This window comes from Callorhinus ursinus, unplaced genomic scaffold, assembly GCF_003265705.2.
Source record: "Callorhinus ursinus isolate GAN/ISIS: 27379988/994484 unplaced genomic scaffold, GSC_fseal_2.0 scaffold72, whole genome shotgun sequence".
NCBI classification, from domain to species: domain Eukaryota; kingdom Metazoa; phylum Chordata; class Mammalia; order Carnivora; family Otariidae; genus Callorhinus; species Callorhinus ursinus.
The window spans coordinates 676,333-696,182 of NW_027397134.1; the positions used below are offsets into that span (position 1 = coordinate 676,333).

General features: G+C 52.9%; 1 protein-coding gene across 3 annotated transcripts in view; it reads left to right on the plus strand.

Moving 5' to 3' along the window:
* The window catches only part of MYO18B (myosin XVIIIB), a 264,944-nt gene that overhangs the window by 38,466 nt on the left and 206,628 nt on the right, over window positions 1–19,850 (plus strand). For all 3 annotated transcript variants that reach the window (XM_073886782.1, XM_073886784.1, XM_073886783.1), the window contains exon 12: window positions 6,204–6,348. In XM_073886782.1, coding sequence (XP_073742883.1) covers window positions 6,204–6,348 — 145 coding nt within the window. The remainder of the gene's footprint in view (window positions 1–6,203; window positions 6,349–19,850) is intronic.

Below are 19,850 nucleotides of genomic sequence, written 5' to 3' on the forward strand. Positions count from 1 at the left end.
TTTTTTTTTTCTTAACATATATTGCATTATTTGTTTCAGAGGTACAGGTCTGTGATTCAACAGTCTTGCACAATTCACCGCGCTCACCATAGCACATACCCTACCCAATGTCTATCACCCAGCCACCCCATCCCTCCCACCCCCCACCACTCCAGCAACCCTCAGTTTGTTTCCTGAGATTAAGAATTCCTCATATCAGTGAGGTCATATGATACATGTCTTTCTCTGATTGACTTATTTCGCTCAGCATAACACCCTCCAGTTCCATCCACGTCGTTGCAAATGGCAAGATCTCATTCCTTTTGATGGCTGCATAATACTCCATTGTGTATATATACCACCTCTTCTCTATCCATCCATCTGTCGATGGAGAATGTCACGAAAACTTTCACAAACAATAGTTTTGACCAGACAGACATTCAGACGGGAGTCAGGATTCCCTGAACCATTTCCCTGATGTTGTCCACTTACTGAAAATGTTCTAAACCCTTTTTGTAGTTCTTAATAATGAGATAATAAATATCTTTGTGCATCCATCCTGGGCCTCTGTACCAGTATTACTATCCCCTGATTCCTAGCCCCTTGTCCAGGGAGAGACCTCCTGTTGTGTGTGTGTGTGTGTGTGTGTGTGTGTGTGATCTCGTTGACAACAATCTCTCATCCTGTTTCACAATGTTTGCTTGCTTATTGTCTGTCTCCCCACCATCCTAAGGTTCTGTGTTCTCTTCACTGCTTGTGTATTTTACAAGGCCTAGCACTGAGCCAGGCACACAGCAATAAACCTTTGTTGAGTGATTAAACGAACGAGCAGGCCCCACTCACCACCACTTGGCTAAAATCTCTTTTCAATTTTCTCAATTTTGCGGCCGTGGTAGGCAGAACTATATTAATTGCACTTTAATTTATCCCGCTGTGTCTTCAAAGGCATTTCCTGGGGCTTTGGGGATCTCGTGTCTCTCTTTGGATCCATTGTCTGTGTCCTGGGAGCTGGGGTGGTTGCTGGGAATCCCAGAGGAGCCGGGAGAAGGGAATTCAAGAGTTTGGGGCTCTCCTTCCTCAGCCGGCCTGGCTCTGGGGTCCTGGAGCATGGGATTAGTAGCACCATGGGCCTGGCGCAGTGGGTGGATAAACTCCACCTCAGCGTCAATGGCTCTGATTCAGGGACACTAACCAGCAGCTCGTTGACATTGATTCATCAGTGGATATTTATTGATCTCATCGCATCCCAGGCACTGGCACAGAGATAACTCAGCTGGGTCTCTGTCACAAGGGACTCACAGTTTTGGAGGCGGTTGGGGGCCGCCACGGCCACATCTTCGAAGCAGATCCTTTGAAGGCAGAATGACAAGTGCTTGAATCAGAGGTGTGTGTCGTCTGAGGCCAGGCTGGGAGGGGTAGAGGCGTATCAAGGAAGGCTGCCCAGAGGAGGTGAGCATGGGCTGGTCTGGTGGTGCACTGAGTGAGGTCGGACAGGGGCAGTGAGGCCAGCATTCCTGCTCCACTGAGCGCCTGAAGCAAAGGGGAAGGTGGAGCATGGCTGCAGAGCCCAGGATGAGGCCTGGGGCCATCAGCTGGAGCAGGGCCCTGGGCCAGAAGCCCTGAGCGCCGCGGGCTGGTGCTGGCCCCTGGTGGCTGCCTCTGCTCCCCGTCAGTCCCAGCTCCTGGTCCCTGCCCTGTGCCCTTGCTGCCTTCCACTTTCAACTTTTAAATGGAACTTATTTGAGATCTGTCAGGGCACCGGGACACATTTGAAATCACAAAGATTTCATATTATTTTCTTCTTCTCTGTAATTTATTTTTCTGCAACCTAGCCTGATTTTTTTTTTAAGTGCCCAGCAGCAGTGATAATAATAATCATCTTTGCCTCCCAGCAGTTTGCTTCCGGCTGTTACCTTCCAGGCTTTGACCCGAGGCACATTTATTTTTTATGACCCAGTTGTCAACTGTGGAGGAATGATCTCCAAATGGGAAGATGGGGGATCATGCCCTCTTGCTGGGGGCTCTGCCCAGAGCCTTTGCTTCCTTAATCCTCCTAATGGTCCTCTGAGCAAAGGGATTTTTATCCCATCTGGTTTCAGGAGCAGTAACCGGGCTCAGAGAGGTGAAGTCACTTGCCTAAGAGCACACAGCTTGGAAGAGGTAGAGGCAGGGCTGGACCCGTCCCCAAATCTGGCACTATAGCGCGTCCCCCTCTGTCATCTCAATCCAGTGTCGTGGCCGAAGACCATGTGCTCTGGGGTTCACTGTGCGCTCTCGGGTCATTTATCCTCTCTGGGCTCAGTTTCCTCCTCTGTCAGAGGGAGAGACCCACACCTACCTTACAGAGTAAAAGTACCTAGTGCGTAAAGTAAAGTAAAAGTACCAGGTGCTCAATTCACGTTTCCTCTTCTCCCTCCTTAAATGGACTCCCAGTGCCCAGAGAGGATGTGAGCATGGCGCGGAACGGCTCAGGTACGGGGAGCTCCGGGCTGACACCTGTCCTGCCCTCCCCACGTTCTCCAGGAGGTTCACCCACCTGTGTGGGCAAGCAAACTGAGTCCACTTTCAGCATTTTCCTTCTAGAGCCGGCCTCAGGGAGAAGGTGCTCACGTGCCAGCTTTCTCTCAGCCAGCGAGGCTCCAGTAGCCATGGCTCCCTCAGAGAGCAGCTCCCAGCTGCAACCCAGGGCTCCCCACTGCCCATCTCTCGGGGGGAGACAGGCCTGCACGACCCACCTCAGGGTTCTCGGCACCTAAGCACCACGCTCCGTCCCCCCAGCCCCGCGCCCTTCTGCTTGGTGCCCCTTCTCTCCCGCCCCCCCCCCCCCCCCGCCCAGTCCCCATGTCCCCTGGCTCATTCTGTTTGCTTCATGCACCACTACTTCCAGGAAGCCTCTGACGCCCCCTGCCCCGAGTCTCCTGCCCGCCCCCTTCTCCTGCAGTCACTCCGGCCCTCATTCGGTTTGCGCATCTGTCCCCCTCATTGGCCTGGGAGCCTCTCAAGGGCAGGGCCATTCCCAGTTCACCTTCCATGGGGTGCTGGGCCTGCACTTGGGCAGCAGTGGGGAAGGGTGTCCGGAAAAGCAGAACAGCCTGGGTCAAGGCACCGTGGAAGAGACGCAGCGGTGCATGGGGAATGGCATTTATTAGGCACCACTCTGTGCCGGGGCACTATGCTGGGTGCTTTACACACGACTCATTTATTCTCACAGTGGCCCTGGGAGGACGGCGGGCTACAGTTTCTGTTCTACAGAGGTGGAAACTGAGCCCCAGGGCAAGGGCCAGAGATCTGTACAAAGTCACTGTGCTGGGGAGCAGAGTCCAGGGGACGGCCAGCTCTGTCTGACTCCAAATCCAAACCTGGCCTCTCTCCGCATTGAAGGAATCTCTTGGGCACTCTTAGCACAGCCCAGTCTATTGTGGAAAGGGCATTCTGGATCCCCCCCCCCTCACTAAATTACCTGCCGTCTTTGGTTGACCTTGAGTCTTTGATTGCCTCAGAAACTCTGGGCATGGTGTGAGTTGGTTTTTTTTTTCATTATTTTATTTTATTTTTATTTATTTATTTGAGAGAGAGAGAGAGAGAGAGAAAGCACAAGCAGGAGGAGGGGCAGAGGGAGAGGGAGAAGCAGACCTCCCACCCAACAGGGAGCCCGACCCGGGGCTCGATCTCAGGACCCCAGAATCATGACCTGAGCCGAAGGCAGACGCTTAACAGATTGAGCCACCCAGGCACCCCTAATTTTTTTTTAATTGAGGTGAGACATAAAGCGTATAAAGCACACTAATTTTAAGCCTCCAACTCAGTGATGATTATATTCTTAACCACACCTGTAGCCACACCCCAGATCGACACCTAGAACGTTCCTCATTCTGACAAAGGCTCCTTCGAGTCTCTTGGCCAGCAGGTGTGTCCCTCCCATCCCAGAGTCATCACCTGACTTGTCTTACCAGAGGCTAGTTTGGCCCATGTTGAACCTCGCAGAGATGGGAGTCCCAGGGTGCAGAGTCTTTGGTATCTGGCTTCTCTGGCTCAGCCCGGGTCTGTGGGATTCAGGTGCATGGTCGCACCCAGCAGCGGCTCATTCTCGTTCATTGCCGAGTGATCCTCCAACACTGTGCCCCGGCTACACGGCCCTTTGTTTATTCCTTCTCCTGTGCACAGACATCTGGGCTGTGACTTGACGTAGTCCACTAACTTCACTGATCTCTCCGTGCGCGACTGGGGTGCAAGGAGTGGCTTGCATCCCAGCACTGGGCAGAGGTGTTTGGTTCCCTGGAAATTCAAGGAACTGTAAACATCTTCCTGATCCTAATGGTTCGTATCAGAAACATAGACATTTTTCTCTCTCTATTTTCTGTTGCAACAGAGCCGTGGGTGGGGGAGGGGGCAGGGCTGGGGAGGCAGGGAGAGGAAGAGAAACAGATGAAGCTTTAGGGAAAGTTTTTCCTTCTCTTCACATGAGCTCAGTGGCAGATGATGGAGTCCACCTGTAATTTAAAGTCAAATGCCCAGAGCTGACAGTGGGAATGATAGTAAATGTGTTGCCACTGTCCTTTTGGTGTCCTTTCATTGCTACTTTGAAATCTCATAAATAACAGAGAACATGTTGGTCAGATGCCCTCCCTCCCTCTGTGGGCTCCAGCGGAGCAGCGGCCGTTGCTAGGCTGAGCTCCTGGTTGCTAGGGATTTTGTGGTCCTGTGGTAGCCCAGAAATATGATGGATCAGTGGCACATGCTTTTGCTATTAATTGAAATATTTTCACAGTGAATCTCTCAATGTCACCGCCTGCTTTGACGCCGTCCCAATTGGTCGCTGATCCTTGCAGGCTTCTTTCCTGGTTAGAAGTGGCTTGAATGGAAGGGGACAAGCAGCCTGGACTGGAAATCAGAAAAGCCTGATTCCAGCTCTGCATCTGGTACTGATTTGCTGTGTGACCTTGGGCCAGTGTTCTCCCCTCTCTGGGCATACTGGATTCCGCAAAATTCAAGGACCTGCCAGCTTTAACAGCCTACCGTTCATTGCCCACGCTCTGTCAGAGGGCCAAGTGCAAACCAGCTCCTCATTATCTGCTGGTGGATTAGTGACAACAGAATTCTTGTCCCCAGCTCACTTCCTCTCAGCCCAGCAGGTTTCTGAGCTGAATCTTCTTGGCCAGATGGTGTGTGCAGGAGTTTCAGACTCATTTTAATATTCAATCCCAAACATAATTAGGATCATAAATCTGAAAAAGAAAAAAACAACACCCTACAACCCATAAACATCTGATCATGTCACTTTCTCGTTCCTCCCGCTTAAAAATCTTGGGTAGTTTCCCATCACTTGCACTGGGGATAGCGAACGGTTGGTTTCCCCTTCAGTTGCTGGGGCAGATCAGTTGGTGTCGGCTGCAAGGGGTGGTGTCCTGAGAAGAATCGGGGACTCACTGGCTTGCTGTGGGCTCTCGATTAATTACTGATGCCTGCCACAGACGCAGGAGTGTAGACAGGGGTGCGCATTTGCCAGTCGTGGCTGGAATTGAAAGCCCGTGCCCTTAACATCATGGGTGAGGCCTTCACAATTGGCACCTGCAGCCTGCTCAAGCTCTCTCTCTTCTCTGGTGGCCCCGCCTCCAAAAATACCTGCTTCTGCGCCCGCGTTCAGAGGTTCACCTCTTGTCTCCTCAGATCTCCTTTGGTCATGTTGTTCCCTCTGCTCGTCGGGACTTACTGCATTAAATTGGTCAATGATGCCTATTCATCTTCCAAATTCAATCTCGGGTTTGTTTCGCCTTCTGTGACCATCTATTTGCTGCTTTTGGGTGGGATTCAATAGCGCCTTCCTGCCTCTGAGATCCCACTGTTCCCCACTCATACCTGGCCCCCAGTTATGTCTCCGTCCACTGCTGCCTTGAGAGGCCCCCCAAGTCAAGTGCTGGGCTTCCCTCGGCTTTGCACCCTCAGGGCCCAGTACCGAGCAGAGCCTCAAAACAAAAACAAAAACAAATCTCCCGAATGAACACATAGATGAATAAAAATCGCAGCGCATTCCAAAGTCAGATAGAAACGCTTTCTAGAACTTTCCCTACAGTCGGAGCCCTGGGTGTCAAGCCAGCACAGCCTAATTCTGGGTCATTGACTGCGCTAATAAAGCGACCACACGTGCCCCCCAAGGGTGAGCCCTGAGTCAGTGCTTCGCCTTTTCTCCACCCTCATGGCTTCTTCCTCTCTCCCTTTGCTCTCAGCCTGAAGACAAGCAGAAGGCGGCGGCCGCCTTTGCCCAACTCCGCTGTGCCATGGAGACACTGGGCATTTCGGAGGGCGAGCAGCGAGCCATTTGGAGGGTGTTGGCAGCCATCTACCACCTCGGCGCAGCGGGGGCCTGCAAAGGTACGTGCTTCCTGCCCAGCTCACCTGTGCCACCAGCTGTATGCGGTGGCACCTGCCGCCACAAGGAGGGACAGGATCAATCTGTCATCTGCGTCGCTGGGCCTGTTCCCCGGGAGGCTGCTGGACCGGGCGCGGTGAGATGGAAATGGGGCTGGGGTTTTTCAAGGAAACCTTGTAGACGGAGATGTTCTCCATCTGTGCGGTCCAGAACCAGCCCCGAGCAGCATGGGGCTATTGAGCCTCTGACGTGCAGCTAGCGCAACCGAGGGGTGGAATGTTTAATTGCATTACATTTTCATCAACATGAATTTAAGTAGCCGTATGTAACTGGCAGCCACGGCGTTGAGCACCAGAACACTCCAGAACACCTGAGACATAGCTGGGTCCAAGCAATAAAGGTGCTGTGTTTCTACCTAGGCAATCTTGGAGATGCTCCCCCACCTGACGTGCTGAAGCTTACCCAGCCATCCTTCTCCTCCTGAGTCTGCTGCCTGCCCTCAGTTGTCTGTTTACTGATCATCCCTACCTCAGCTTGGTTTCCCAGGTGGTTCTGGTCTTCCCTCTTGCCCTCACCCCTCCCTAGCCGATCATCATTCACCTCGCCCTGTAGAGGATCTCTGTGACAACATTTCTGTTCTTGTTCCTTGTTTCTCTAGCCTTACTGTTTGCCAGTTTTTTGTTTTTTGTTTTTTGTTTTTTTTTGCTTGGACTGTTACAGTAGTCTCATCGCTAATGTCTATGTTCTTCCCTCAGTCCATCTTCGGTGTGACCCCGGGCTCTTTTCTAAAAATTATAGGCCTATTGTGCCATTCCCCTGCTTAGAATCTTCCCGAGGCTCTCTCTTGCCTGCTAACTCAACTAAAATTCCTTGACTCGGCATTCAAGTCTCCTCACCTCCCTAACCAATTTCCTTGGTCTCTTTTGGCGCTGTGAAAGGTCCCAGGGAGACGGTGGGGACCAAGAAAAGCACGGTTCCTGCCTCCACGAGGATCACGGTGCCTTGCATTGTGATCACGTCCTTGTGTAGCTATTTCTAGTAGGGGGTGAATTCCTTGCGGCCCGGGACATGGAGTTGGGATTTACGTGTTGAATGAATATGTGTGACTTGAGGTCTGTCCTCGGGGACTGTGCACCAATTCTGGCTGACATTCTGGGTCATTTGTATATGGGCATCAGACTTCTGGAACATGTTGGCACATCATTCCTGCCATCCCCACACTCCTGGGCCTTGGGGTCTATTCTTTCAATTCTCGTACATGTGAGCTACATACATTGGCCCACTGATTTGATTTTGGAAATTTCTAGAAGTTACGCTGAGTCAGAAATAAGTAAGGTAGGGATCCCCCAGTTGGTCCAAACCAAGGACAGACATGCTTGACTCGGCAAAGGTGAAAAATCAAATGCCACTTGCCTTCCCAAAAATCAGTTGTGGGCCACACTCAACACGTTGGCTCCTGGAGCATCACTACCATTTTGCCCGTGGGACTGTAGTGTCTCTCTCAGCTTCCTTGTCACCAAGACCAACGCGAGTCATGCACACCATAGTGTGAGAACATGGCCCCATCTCCAACCTGAGCTGCCTTTCTTTTCCTGCAAAACTCTAATCATCTGGTAAAATCTCTACCTCTGCAATGGGCTTTGTCCCCAGGAAGGGCCAGCAAACTATGGCTTATAGGACTAAATCCAGTCTGCTATCTGCTTTTGGACAGCAATAAGCTAAAAATAGTTTTTATATTTCAATTAGATGAATATCTATCTATCTATCTATCTAACTACCTACCTACCTACCTATCTGTAATATTTGGGGATGTGTGAAAATTCTATGGTATTCAAATTATAGTATCCATAATTAAAGTTTTATTGGAACAGGGACATGCCCCTCATTTACATGTCTCTGGCTACATTCCTGCCACAATGGCTGAGTTGAGGAGTTGAGACAAAGACGGTGTGGCCTGCAAAGCCTCACATAATTACTGTTATATAGCCCTTTACAGAAGAAGCTCGCCCAGCCCTATCCTGCACCAATCCATGGAAGATCACAGCAACTGGCGGACTTCGTGCCTCCGAAGCGCCTAAATGTTTGATTTGCTCTGAAAAAACTCCTCCATCCCCCTTAGACCCAGCCATGCCAGAGAGAGGATGTTACTTGATGTGTGACCTTAAGCAAGTCACCTCTGCCTCTGGTCACAGTTTTATCAGATGTGACATTCTGCTGTTGAGCCAGATTCGAGGTTCTTAATCTAGCAAATTTGTTTTCTGACAGTTCTGGAGGCTGACAGTTCAAGGTCAAGGTGCCGGCAGGGTTGGTTTTGCCTGAGGCCTCTGTCGGGGGCTTGCAGAGGCTTGCCTTCCTGCCGTGTCCTCACTCATGTGTGTGTCTGCGTCCTGATTCCTCTTCTGATTAGGACACCAATCGCATTGGATTAGGGCCTACCCCCAGGACCTCATTTTACCTTAATTATCACGTTAAAGCCTTGATCAACAAATACAGTCACAATTTGAAGTCCTGGGAGTTAGCACTTTAACATACTGATCTGGCGAAGACATAATTCAGCCCATAACACATCCCCATCCCTGAGATGAGCCAACATCTACTTGGTGCCCAGACCCGACAGAGGGAGGGATATGAGGGGCTGTGAAAATTGGGTCCCTTCTTGTGAATTTATCATCTTATAAGGAGATATGAGGCTTCCTACCTGGGACCATCAGCCAGCTTTGTGAGCTGACTGGGTCAAGGATGGGATTGCCGAGGTCAGAACAGGAAAGCCCTGAAGGTTCAGAGTTGGGACATCCGTGGGCTGGGGATGAGTTGAAGGAAGCAAGCCTGTTTTACAGAATGGAAAGCTGAGGCTCTTGGTGCAATTAACCAGGATTGAACACCAGACTCGTCTGAGCTTCGGTGATCTCCTCTTTCAATGGGCAGAGAATGGGGCTGATGGGAGGATCAGATGGAATATGGGTGAGGAAGTTAAACTGGACTGGGTCCCCTAAAGCAGACCCTGAGACAAAGATCTGGGTGCACGTGTCCTTCTGGGAGGGAATCAGCAGTAGGGGAGGGAGATAGGGAAGGGGAGGCAGGTGATACTTCATGAGCGCATCACCTCTGGGCGACTGGAAACCCAGTTCCACTGGGGACCTGTGGGCGATTCTGAGGAACATGCCTTCCAATTGTATTTACCCAGGAGACAACGGAGTGGTGTATTTACCCACCGCCTCCTCCTTCTCCCTGGTCGAAGGTTGCTCCTGGGAGGCATTAACACCTGCACTTCCAGCCTGTCCCGAGCTTGAGCTGAGCATGTGCCTAAAGCCAGAGACAGCAGGGAGGCACAGACAGGCACCCACAGTGCCAGACCAGGGACATGTATGGGGTGGCAGGTCTGGGATGGCCAAGGCAAGGGATGGTGGATCGGTCATCAGTAGAGGCTAGCTCGAGGCAATCCTTCAGTAGAAGGCGAGTCTAGGATTTTGTTGTTGATCCCAGCACAGGACATTCTCCCCAGGTAGCCCAGCTGGTTGCCTCTTGGCTGCACTGAGCTGACACAGGATTGCCCCCCCCCCCCCCCCCCCCCAGACACTCTGCAAGGTCTGCAGATGGGTGGGATCTGCCTCCTGATTTCCACCATCAACTTCAACCCTCTCTACCTCCAATGCCACAAAACAGAGGCTAGCAGAGTCCCCTGGCCCACTGACCGGTCACCAGAGGAGTTCGGTACATGGGGTTTCTCCCCCTAGGGCACGTGGGAGGCCCCCTCTGATGTGCGCTCGGGGACCTGCCCCATACCTGGAGCTGCCTGTAACGCTAAAAGGGAAAGTCACATTTATAAATATTTTATTAATACATGATTATGGCAATAATTTCTCCCAGCCTCCCCCCACCCCACCTTATAAATTATTTTAAGAGGAGCTGCCGTCAGTGTGCCTGGGAGGCCTGCCCGATGATTTACTTACTATATATTCTGCTCTGGAAGATTTCATAATAGGTTGCTCTAAAATCAGCTATTAAGAATTTCAAAGTCATATATAAATGTCTTTGCTTTGTGTCATAACAGATCATTTTGAAATATATTAAGAATCATTTCCATTAATCAGGGTTTTTTTTTTTTCCCTCATTAAAACGATGATCTCCTCCCAGTGCGCCTGGCTTCCTTATTTTGAGAGCCCTGATCTTATTTTTTAAAAACCAGTATCAGTCCCTGTGGGAGATTTTGGGGCTCATAACCGGACTCAGGGTTTCTGAAGTGTTAGGGCAACAACAGCCACCACGAATATCGGTTTAGCGTTTGACTGTTTCGAAAGCACTTGTACCTTGATCGTGCCTCTTGATCGGATTCGATTCATGCGGTAGTCTGGTGAGGACCAACAGTGCCACGGGCAGGAGTCTGGAGTCAGCCTGCTGGGTGCAAGCTTTGGCTTGGGCTCCCCGAACCTCAGTTTTCCGCTCTATAAAATGGACCCAATAGAGGCCCCAGCTTGCAGGCTCGTTGTGAGGATTAACTGAGTCAGTGCCCAAAAGTGCGGGGTACAGGACTTGGCTGGTCAAGTGTGGGCTCAGAAGTGTTTGCTGCCATGCATCTCCCTCTGTTGGATTAAAGAACAGAGACTCAGAGAAAGTATGTGTTTTACCTGACATTGCACAGCGAGTACGTTCCAGAGTACTCGACCGGTCAGGCTCCCTGCAAATATCCCTCTGCTGTCCTCGCCTTTGCAACAGGCCGTCAGGGTCATCTCCTAATGCGGAACGGATTTGTTTTTCCGGGCCCTGGGCTGAGAGCTTCTGGACGTGGTCACTGCAGCCTTAGAACAGCCTGGGAGAGGTGAGGTCTATTATAATGCCTGTCTAACAGATGGGGAAACTGATGCTGGCCGGAGCTTCGTCCCTATTCCCCAGGGCACACAACTAAAGTCAGAGGTGGGATTTGGACCCAGGTCTGCCCAAGCTCTAAGCCCAAACTTGGGGGACCACACATCTTGCCTCTTGTCTCATGCACTGCTGCCTCTGTCCTCACAGGCTCCCAGAGGGCTTGTGGGGTCACTTTCTCAGCCGGGCTCTCTGAATTGCTTCTGAAGCCAAATGTGGGGGGCTTTCCTTAGGCCAACCAATTCTCTGATTCTCCAGACACTACCTGGGTGTCCTACAATTCAATTCAATTCAATGCAGACGTTGGAGTCCGTGCAGACCCTACAGGCTAAGGGCTCAGTCCCACAACCTGCCCGACTTCAGACCCCCAGACCACACATTTGGGCCACCTGTACTTCTGACCGACCAGCTATAAAGCTGGGGGCTTCCCACCCCCCCCTTGGGTTTGGTAATTTGCCAGAAAAGCTCACAGAACCCAGGAAGGCACTTTACTTACCTTTATCCATTTGTTGTAAAGGATACAACCCAGGAACAGCCAAATGCAAGAGATGTGTAGGGCAAGGCATGGGGGAGGGGTTCCCTGCCCCTCTCTGGTACGACCCCCACCCCCACCCCCAGCTCCTCAATGTGTTTCCCAACCCGGAAGCTCTCAGAATTCTGTAGTTTGGGGTTTTTACAGTGGTTTTATTATTTAGGCATGATTGATGAAGTCCTTGGCCACTGGTGATTGATTACTCAGACCCCAGTCCCTCTCCCCTCCTCAGAGGTCAAGGGGCGAGGCTGAAAGTTCTAAATTTCTAATCATGCCTTGGTCTTCTCAGTGACCAGCCCCTGTCCTGAAGCTATTAGGAAACCCCCTGCCCCCCAACCAGACCCCAGCCATTCATTAGTGTCCAAAAAAACCCTCCTCACTTCAGAGATGCCAAGGGTTTTAGGAGTTGTGTGCCAGGGACTGGGGACAAAGACCAAATGTGTATTCATCCCAGGTACCAAGCCTGTGCCGCAGCCCCCAGACCTGGTGGCCCCATGAAAGACCACTGAGGTCGTGTGGGTGGTCCCAGGCTGATGGCTCCCCAGGTCCTCAGATTACCACGGGGTCCCAGCGTACTCATGGCCTCTGCTTTGTTTGAGCCTTCGGCACCTACATCATACACAGCCCCAGCATCACTCCTTGGGACTACTCTGAGCCTCCTCCTTTGGGGGGGGTCATATCCTGTTCTTCCTAAAGCCCCCTCAGGCCCCCTCAAGCCCCCTGTGTTCCTGCAGAGCTCTCCCACCATGCTTCTCCCCCACCCCCTTCTCAATCCCGTTGGCCCCTGTGACATGGCGCGCTTTATCCTGGGAGGCTGCCTGGGGGTGTGGGACCGCCCTGTCACCAGCTGTGCCCTGGGCAGCCTGGAAGTCAGAGGCTTGCCTTCCCCTAGGATATGGAGGGGAAAGGACACGGGAGTTTTGCTGTCAGCCAGTCCTGGTTCAGATTTCAGCTTGGCCTTTTATCAGCGGGGTGTGACCTTGGCCAAGTTATGGAAACTGCCTGAGCCTCAGATGAGGGGGGGGGGAAGGAGGGAGAAAGGATGTCCTAGAGCTGTCTGGAGGCTCCCTGAAGGTTGCGATGCTAATATGCCCTGACTCTGGGCCACCTCCCGTGGACAGGCAAGGTGGCTCCTGGCTCAGTCGGTTCATTATAAAGTGACTTGTTTGAAGAAGTCAACCCAGCTGGCTGTTGGGTCTTAGGAAATGTGTTTTTCTCGTGGCAGAGGGGAGCTCCCCCACTCTGCACCGCATCTCCACCCCCCTTCTGTCTCTCTGCCTGCTGTCCCCGAATGGTCCTTTGGGAAGGCAGTGGGAGGACGTTCTGGGGTTGCTTCCACTTGGCAGGCAGAAAACCCTGGGTGATTCGACATCACGGCTGGTTTGCTGCTAACCAAGGCTCATGGCCCGGGCCATCCCTCGGGAGCCATCAGGAAACCATTCATCCAACCTTGTGTTTTTTTCCTTTGGCAAAAAGCGGCCCATGGAACAATTAGCCGGTGCCCGTGTGTTTCATACGGCAGCAAATGGAGGCTCTCTGGAGCTCACTTGATAAGGATAAAGTGAGGCACAAGGGAAGAGCAGGGGCCCTGGCTTTGAATCCAGGCCTCCCCACCTCCTGGCTGTGGGATTTATTTTGTGCAGTGATTTCCCCTCTCTGGCCTCAGTTTCTGTGTCTGTAAAATGGTAATAAATCCACCTACCTTCTACAGGCATTCGATAGTCAGAGACTGCACGTGTAACACGTGGCACATGAGAGACATTCAGCAAGCTGTGACTTCCTTCTTTGTGCCAAGTACTTCTGTTGCTCGGCGGTCTCCTTTGGCATTAAAGCTGGCCCATGAGGTGGGCTGGGTGGTAGGTGAGAGCCCCTTTGGTGGGTGAAAAACATAAGCCTTTAAGAGGAGATGCTCCTCACCAAGGGCTCCCAATGAGCCATCTGCGCTAATGAACGGCAGGTTCTGAACCAGAATTCAGGTCTGGACTCACAGTCCAGTGCTCTCTTCATAGCTTAGCAGAAGGTCCTGAGGGCCAAGGACCGTGCAGGCCAGTGCTCAGAGCAGCCAGGAATGATGCAGACCTGGGCTCGCATCAAAGCGGGGACTCCATCCCTTGTTAGCTTGGGGGACTGGCCGGGGTACCGTGCTGCATAACAAATCAGCCCCAAGCCCCCACGCCTTCCACACAATCATTTCATTATCTCCCGAGGCTTCGGTGGGTCTGCAGTTTGGAGGCTTGCAGCTCTGGCTGGAGGTCTGTCCCGTGGTTGCAGTCTCATGGTGGCCGGCCCGGAAAGGACAGGGGCTGGAGGAGGCAGGACTGGCTTGGCGTCCCTCTCCTGTGTGGTCTCCAGTCTCCCCGCATGGGCTCATTTGGGCTTCCTCTTGGCATGGTGGCTTCAAGTGCAAGTTCCCACTGGAGCACCCTGGAAGCTGCATCCCCTTTTCCGAGCTGGCCTCGGATATCCTGGCAGCGTCCCTTCTGCCATGTTCTATGGGTGATAAGCCTTTGGCAGCTTCAAGGGCCAGGGGAACCAGACTCCACCCTTGGAGGGGGGCAGCAACAAGGTTCTAGAATGTGTAGGCAGAGAGATAGAAGTGTGGCCCTGTTTTGTCACAGTGGCTTTGAGCAAGTCCCTAGTTTTCTGAGGCTCAGTCTTCTGGCCTGTACAATGGGACTGAAAAGAGCATACAGATGGTCCACCATACAGATGGACAGAGATGCTGTATGTCAGGGGCTGAGCCCAGCACCGGGCACATGGGAAGTTGTGGCTGTTGGAAGTTAGGATACCACAGAGCTTATAGAATCCCACAGCCAAGGCTTCCTAGCTCCCTGCTGAGGTGGCAAGAAGACACTTCTGCTCCCTATGACTGAGCCACCCAGGCACCCTCTGCTCCCTATTTTTGTTGCATCCGCCGCTTCCCTATGAGCTCCTTCTCAGCCATTTCCACTCCCTGCCCCTCCATCTGGAAGGTTACCCCGTTAAAGCAGAATAAAGGCTGGAGCGCTCAGAATTGAGGCTAAAGGCATGGGCTCTGGGACCAGGCTGACCCCTGTTCCGTCCCTGTTTTCCTGTGTGATCTCGGCGCTCCCTTGCCCTCGAGACTCAGAGTCCTCATCTGTAAAATCGGAATAATAATAGGGCTTACCTCCCAGGGTTCTTGTGAGGCTCACATCACTTTATCTGAATCTGTAAAGCTCCATCACTGTGGTTATTAATGCGAGTACGATTATTAATGGAAAGTCTGTCCACTTCTGGTGGGGGGTGCCAGGTTCCCCAGGAAAGCTAGAGTCCGCAAGGCTGACGCGGGCTCTTCTTTCAGGATCGCTGTGGTCCCGCCACGGTAAGAGATGATGTGCACTCTGACTAGAAAGCCCGAGACTGTCACTCTGCCTGCCGTCCCTCATTACTTCACAAAAGCGACAATCACGTTCAGAATCCAAAATAGCCACAGGATGAGTGATGGCTGCCTGGATGGCCCCGTTGCCTTGCTCTCCTTTTCCTCTGAAGGCCAGGGGGAGGTTTAATTTATTTTTCTTTCACTAAATTTCTCAGTCTACTTGCTGCTGACCCCTCTGCCTAATATATGACACCGTCAGGCCCATATATATAACCCGAGGAGGGGGCCTCTTAATAGGGTGATGATAACTCACTGTAATAAAGATGCCAGTCCCGGAACGGATGGGGTCATAACTCGGGGAGCCCCGGTGCAGGGGGGGGCACAGGAAAGAGAGACAACAGTCGTAATGACGGAGGCCCAGCCCCCCACCTTCTGCTGGGAAGCCTTGACTTCCAGCAGCCAGGGCAGCCCATCCAAAGATCAGGGGAGGGGGCCAGATGCTCCCCCACAGTGGGGCGAGACCCTGCATGCAGAAGGCCGGTGGGAGTTGTAAAAGGGAATCCCATCAACCCAAAGCTGGGACCGTATACTCAAGCTCTATGTGAAGTGCTTTACTGGTTTGGGTTCATAAACGACTGCACACATCATACCGTGAAGCTGTCTTCCTTTGAGAAACGGAAACCACGCAGAAGAATAGAGAGGAACGAAGGTCCCTCTGCCCCCACAAGGTGAACACTGGTAATGATGTAAAGGTGACGTTAATCACAACGGATGCACCTAGACGGACATGCCGTTATTATTAACCCAAGTCCGGGATTTCCACTCGGGCTCACTCGTGCTATTGTGCCTTCTATGGGTTGTGACAAATGTGTACTGTCATGTTCCACTGTGATGGCATCCTACACGACAGTTCGCTGCCCTCGAAGGCTGAGATTTGTTGTTGTTGTTGTTTTCTCTCTTAAACTTTTCAATTTGAAGTCACGATAGACTCACAGGAGGTTGGGGCAGGAACACACAGTCCTGTGAGCCTCCTCCAGCCATGGCACGGTCCGCAGTGGCAGGGACCAGCAACTGGGTCATCGGGATGTGCTGAATTCTCTCTGTTGACTCCAGGGACCTGCCCGTTATTGGGGGGGTTCCATATGTGTAGCTGCTCTCCTGTGGGTCGTTCAGGTTGCTTTCTGCATGTTGGTCTTCTAGACATGCTTGTAAGCAGAGCTGGTGCCTGGGAGCGAGCATTTTGGAGGCCTGGTCTCCTGGACACGGAACTGCCGCATGGAAGGGTGTGTTCAGGGCTTGACATTTGAACATGCGTGGCCCGGTTAGCATCCCCTGGGTGTTACCTGGGTTGGCTCATCGAACCCTCTCGAGCCTGTGGCGTAGGCACTTCTGTTTTCATTTCCATTTGCAGGTGGGCAAGTCAAGGCTCCTAGGGGTGAAGTCACTAGCTCAGGGTCACACAGCTCTAAGTGGCACGAAGCTGGACCTTCTGTCTGCTGATCCTTGTGTTCCTGGAGGGCAGAGGAAGGCTTGGCGTTTCAAAATGGACCTACTGCCTCCACTCTGGGGACACTTCCTCTGTCCACCACTCCTGTCCTGTGTGCTCGTCTGCGCTCACTTCTGTTTCCGTAGGTGAAGCACGCCGGGCTCACGGCAGCCAGGCCAGTCCCCCATCTGCAGTGCCAGCTCCCTGCCCCGCTCCCCTCCCCTGACAGCAGCTTCTCCCTGCCTGGCCCACCGCCCCTGCTCTCTCCTGCGCCCAAGAAGACAAGCCACACACTTGTAACAAGGTGTTCAGAGCTCAGCGTCCAGGCACCCCCTCTATATTTTCCCCGACAGCGCTGATTCAGGTTGGCGTTTGGGCCCCAGGTGGCTGGGACCAGGGCTGTTCATTTCTTCAGGCTCTGGGTGAAGGGCCATCAAGTCACTGAGTCAGGAGGAGCAGAACAACTGCAGTCTGGGCCTATATGGTTTCTCCCTGCAGAGAGCCTCAGACGGCAAGCTCGGCCTCTCATAGCCGGATCTGCCCCGGCCAAAGCCAGAGAGGGCATCCTACCTGCCTGGCTCTATGAACACCCTGCAGGGGGTGAAGTGGGGAGCTACCTGCCTAGAAGGGGGATCGTGCCAGGCCTGAGCCCCTCTTTGGATCGGGCAGGGACGGAGGATCAGAGAGGGGAAGGGCCTTGTTCAGGGTCACACAGTGAGGCCAGAGAATCCGAGTCTCTGGGCTCCTGGGCCATTTCTGAGTTCATTTTGCTCGGCCCTTCCTTCTCCCCTCCGCCTCTCCTGTCTTCTCCTCTGTGCCTTGGCTGCCCTGGGACACCACCCTCACTTTCCAAGACAAAATTTCCATCTGATCAAGGGAGACTGACCCAGACAAGTGCACAGAAGATGCCCAGAGAACACTGTAGGCAGGGGACACTAAGTTCAAAGTGGTCAGCCCCAGGCAGAGGAGCCTCACCCAGCAAAGGCGCAGTGGCTCGAGCAAAGCCTGGGGCCTCTGTGTTCCCCCCCCACAAGGTACCAACCTAAAGGGCGATGCTGGGTTGACACAGGGCTCTGATTAAGAGGTGACTGGGCTCTACAATCTAGGGTTTGCACTGATCTGTCCTTGGACCCAGCATCCCCCAGGCCTGTCCCCTCCTGGGCCCCATCCCACACGCCTGCCTTTGTGCAGACACAGGCCCCGCATCTCAGCCCTGCCCCAGCTGGTGGCTTGGCTCCCTGCCCAACAGCTGGTACAGCCGGGCCTATTCTGGGCCACAGGCGAGGATTTATTCTGCATTTTCTGAGCGTATTGAATCCATTCATTAAGCTGAAATGGCTGCTCGGGGATGTAAACAATTACAGTTTTTAGAAAGCCCGGCAAAACCGTGAAGTGGCTGGGGCTAGAAGGCGCCGCTCGCTGGGGGTCCCACGCCTTGGGAGGCCAGAGTAGGGAGGCTGGAACGCCTCGGCAACCAGGTTTCGCAGAGGCTGAGCCACTTGCGTGCTGGGTGGCCTTGCCAAGGCCTCTCCCCCCTTCTTAGCCTCTGTTTCCCGTAAATAATAACAGCAGCTGATATTTATCTCCTGCTTACTATGTGCGGGGCACTACTCTAAGAGCTTTGGCCATCTCAACAATTCCACGTAGTGAGTGCTAGGACCCCATTTTACAGATACAGAAACTGAGGCTCAGAGAGGGGAAGGACTTGCTTCATGGGGGTAGACCAGATGCTCTATGGGCTCTCTTTAAGCTTTGATTACCAGAAACCCTACTAACCTGTTACTGGAGAAGGCGGAAGGCAGGGGGAGGAAGAGGTGGGGGGAGGAAGAGCACTATGACCCCACTGCGCATGCGCCGACTCGCCATTCCGCGATAGCTCGCCACACTACGGAGGGTAACAACGGTGACCACCACGATGGACTTGTTCACTCTTACAGTTTACTGAGAATCCACTCTCTGCCAGGCCTGATTTACGTGCTGGTTGTTCCATTAAATCTTCAGAGCCCTAGATGGTAGGTTATACCCATTTTATGGATGAGTCAGTGGAGGCTCAGAGAAGTAAAGTAAGTTATCTAAGGTCGTGGATTTGGGAAGGGGAGGAGCCCAATTTTGGACTGAGGACTTCCATCCTTGAAGCCTTCCTGCCTATTCTTTAGGCCACGTGATGTCGAGTAGTCCGTGGCGTCATCAGTAAATGCAAATCGTAATGAGACCTCTTCCCACGGTTGGCGCGTTGATGAGATCACGTGCTTACCCCGCACGGGGCCATGCACGCGGTGAGCCCTCGGGAAGCACCCGCTGTTGTTGGGCTCCCCTTGGGCCCCAGGAAGCAGCCCCAGAGGGGACAGTGTGATAGGTTGAGCGACCCGTTCTTCTTGTCTTGTGGAGGGACACTTGACTGTAGAAAAAGCATTTTGACTTGGGGCTAGCCCGGGCTGCTTTGGTCCCGACTTCTGCCTCACTAGCGGTGTGGTTCAGGCAAGTGGCTCAGGCACCTGCTGCTGGCCCCGCCCCTGAGCCTTCGCTCCTAGTGTTCCTCCTAGGGTGACCAGTCATGCCTTCCACCTGCCCTGCTCTTTAGCTCAGATCACTGGCTCTGGGGACATTCTCAGCCACCTTCACATCCAGGGTCTCATTTCATCCTTCAAACAGCCCTCTGGGAGAGGAGCCACCCATTGCACAGATATGAAAACTGATGCTCAGAGAGAGGACATCTCCTATTCAAGACCTCACAGCCAGGCTGAATCTGTCTTTGGATGTCCAGCCTCCGCTTCTTTCCATAGTTCCCACCACCCCAGAGATGCCATATCTGCTTTTTCCCTCTTGATCATAATAGCTCGGGAGACTCCTCCCCGTGCCCACTTCTCTTGTAAATTCCCGGTGCCCATGGGCGTACTCTAGGTTCTGAGAAGTCCTGTGGTAATGCAGCTGCATTTTCCTTGGTTTAATCAGATGCTTCCCCAAGTGATTTGTCTGGTGAGACTTCTTTTTCCAAAACACCTGCTCGTACTCCCCAGAGCACTGGGAGTGGTCTGTGCCTTGTCTTTCAGCCATTAGTGTGTGAACAGTGATTCCAGTTGGGTGATGAGTGATTCCAGTTGGGTTATAGATGGCTTATTGGCCAGGCCTTGCAGGGAGCACTGGTTGGGCAGACAGGCAAAAGTCCTGGGGCAGATGGCAACTTTCTCCAAAGCCAGATAGGTGGAACAATAGGTCCAGGTGGGGAGGGCAGGGGGGCGGTGGGGAGGGCAGGGGGGCGGTGGGGAGGGCAGGGGGGCGGTGGGGA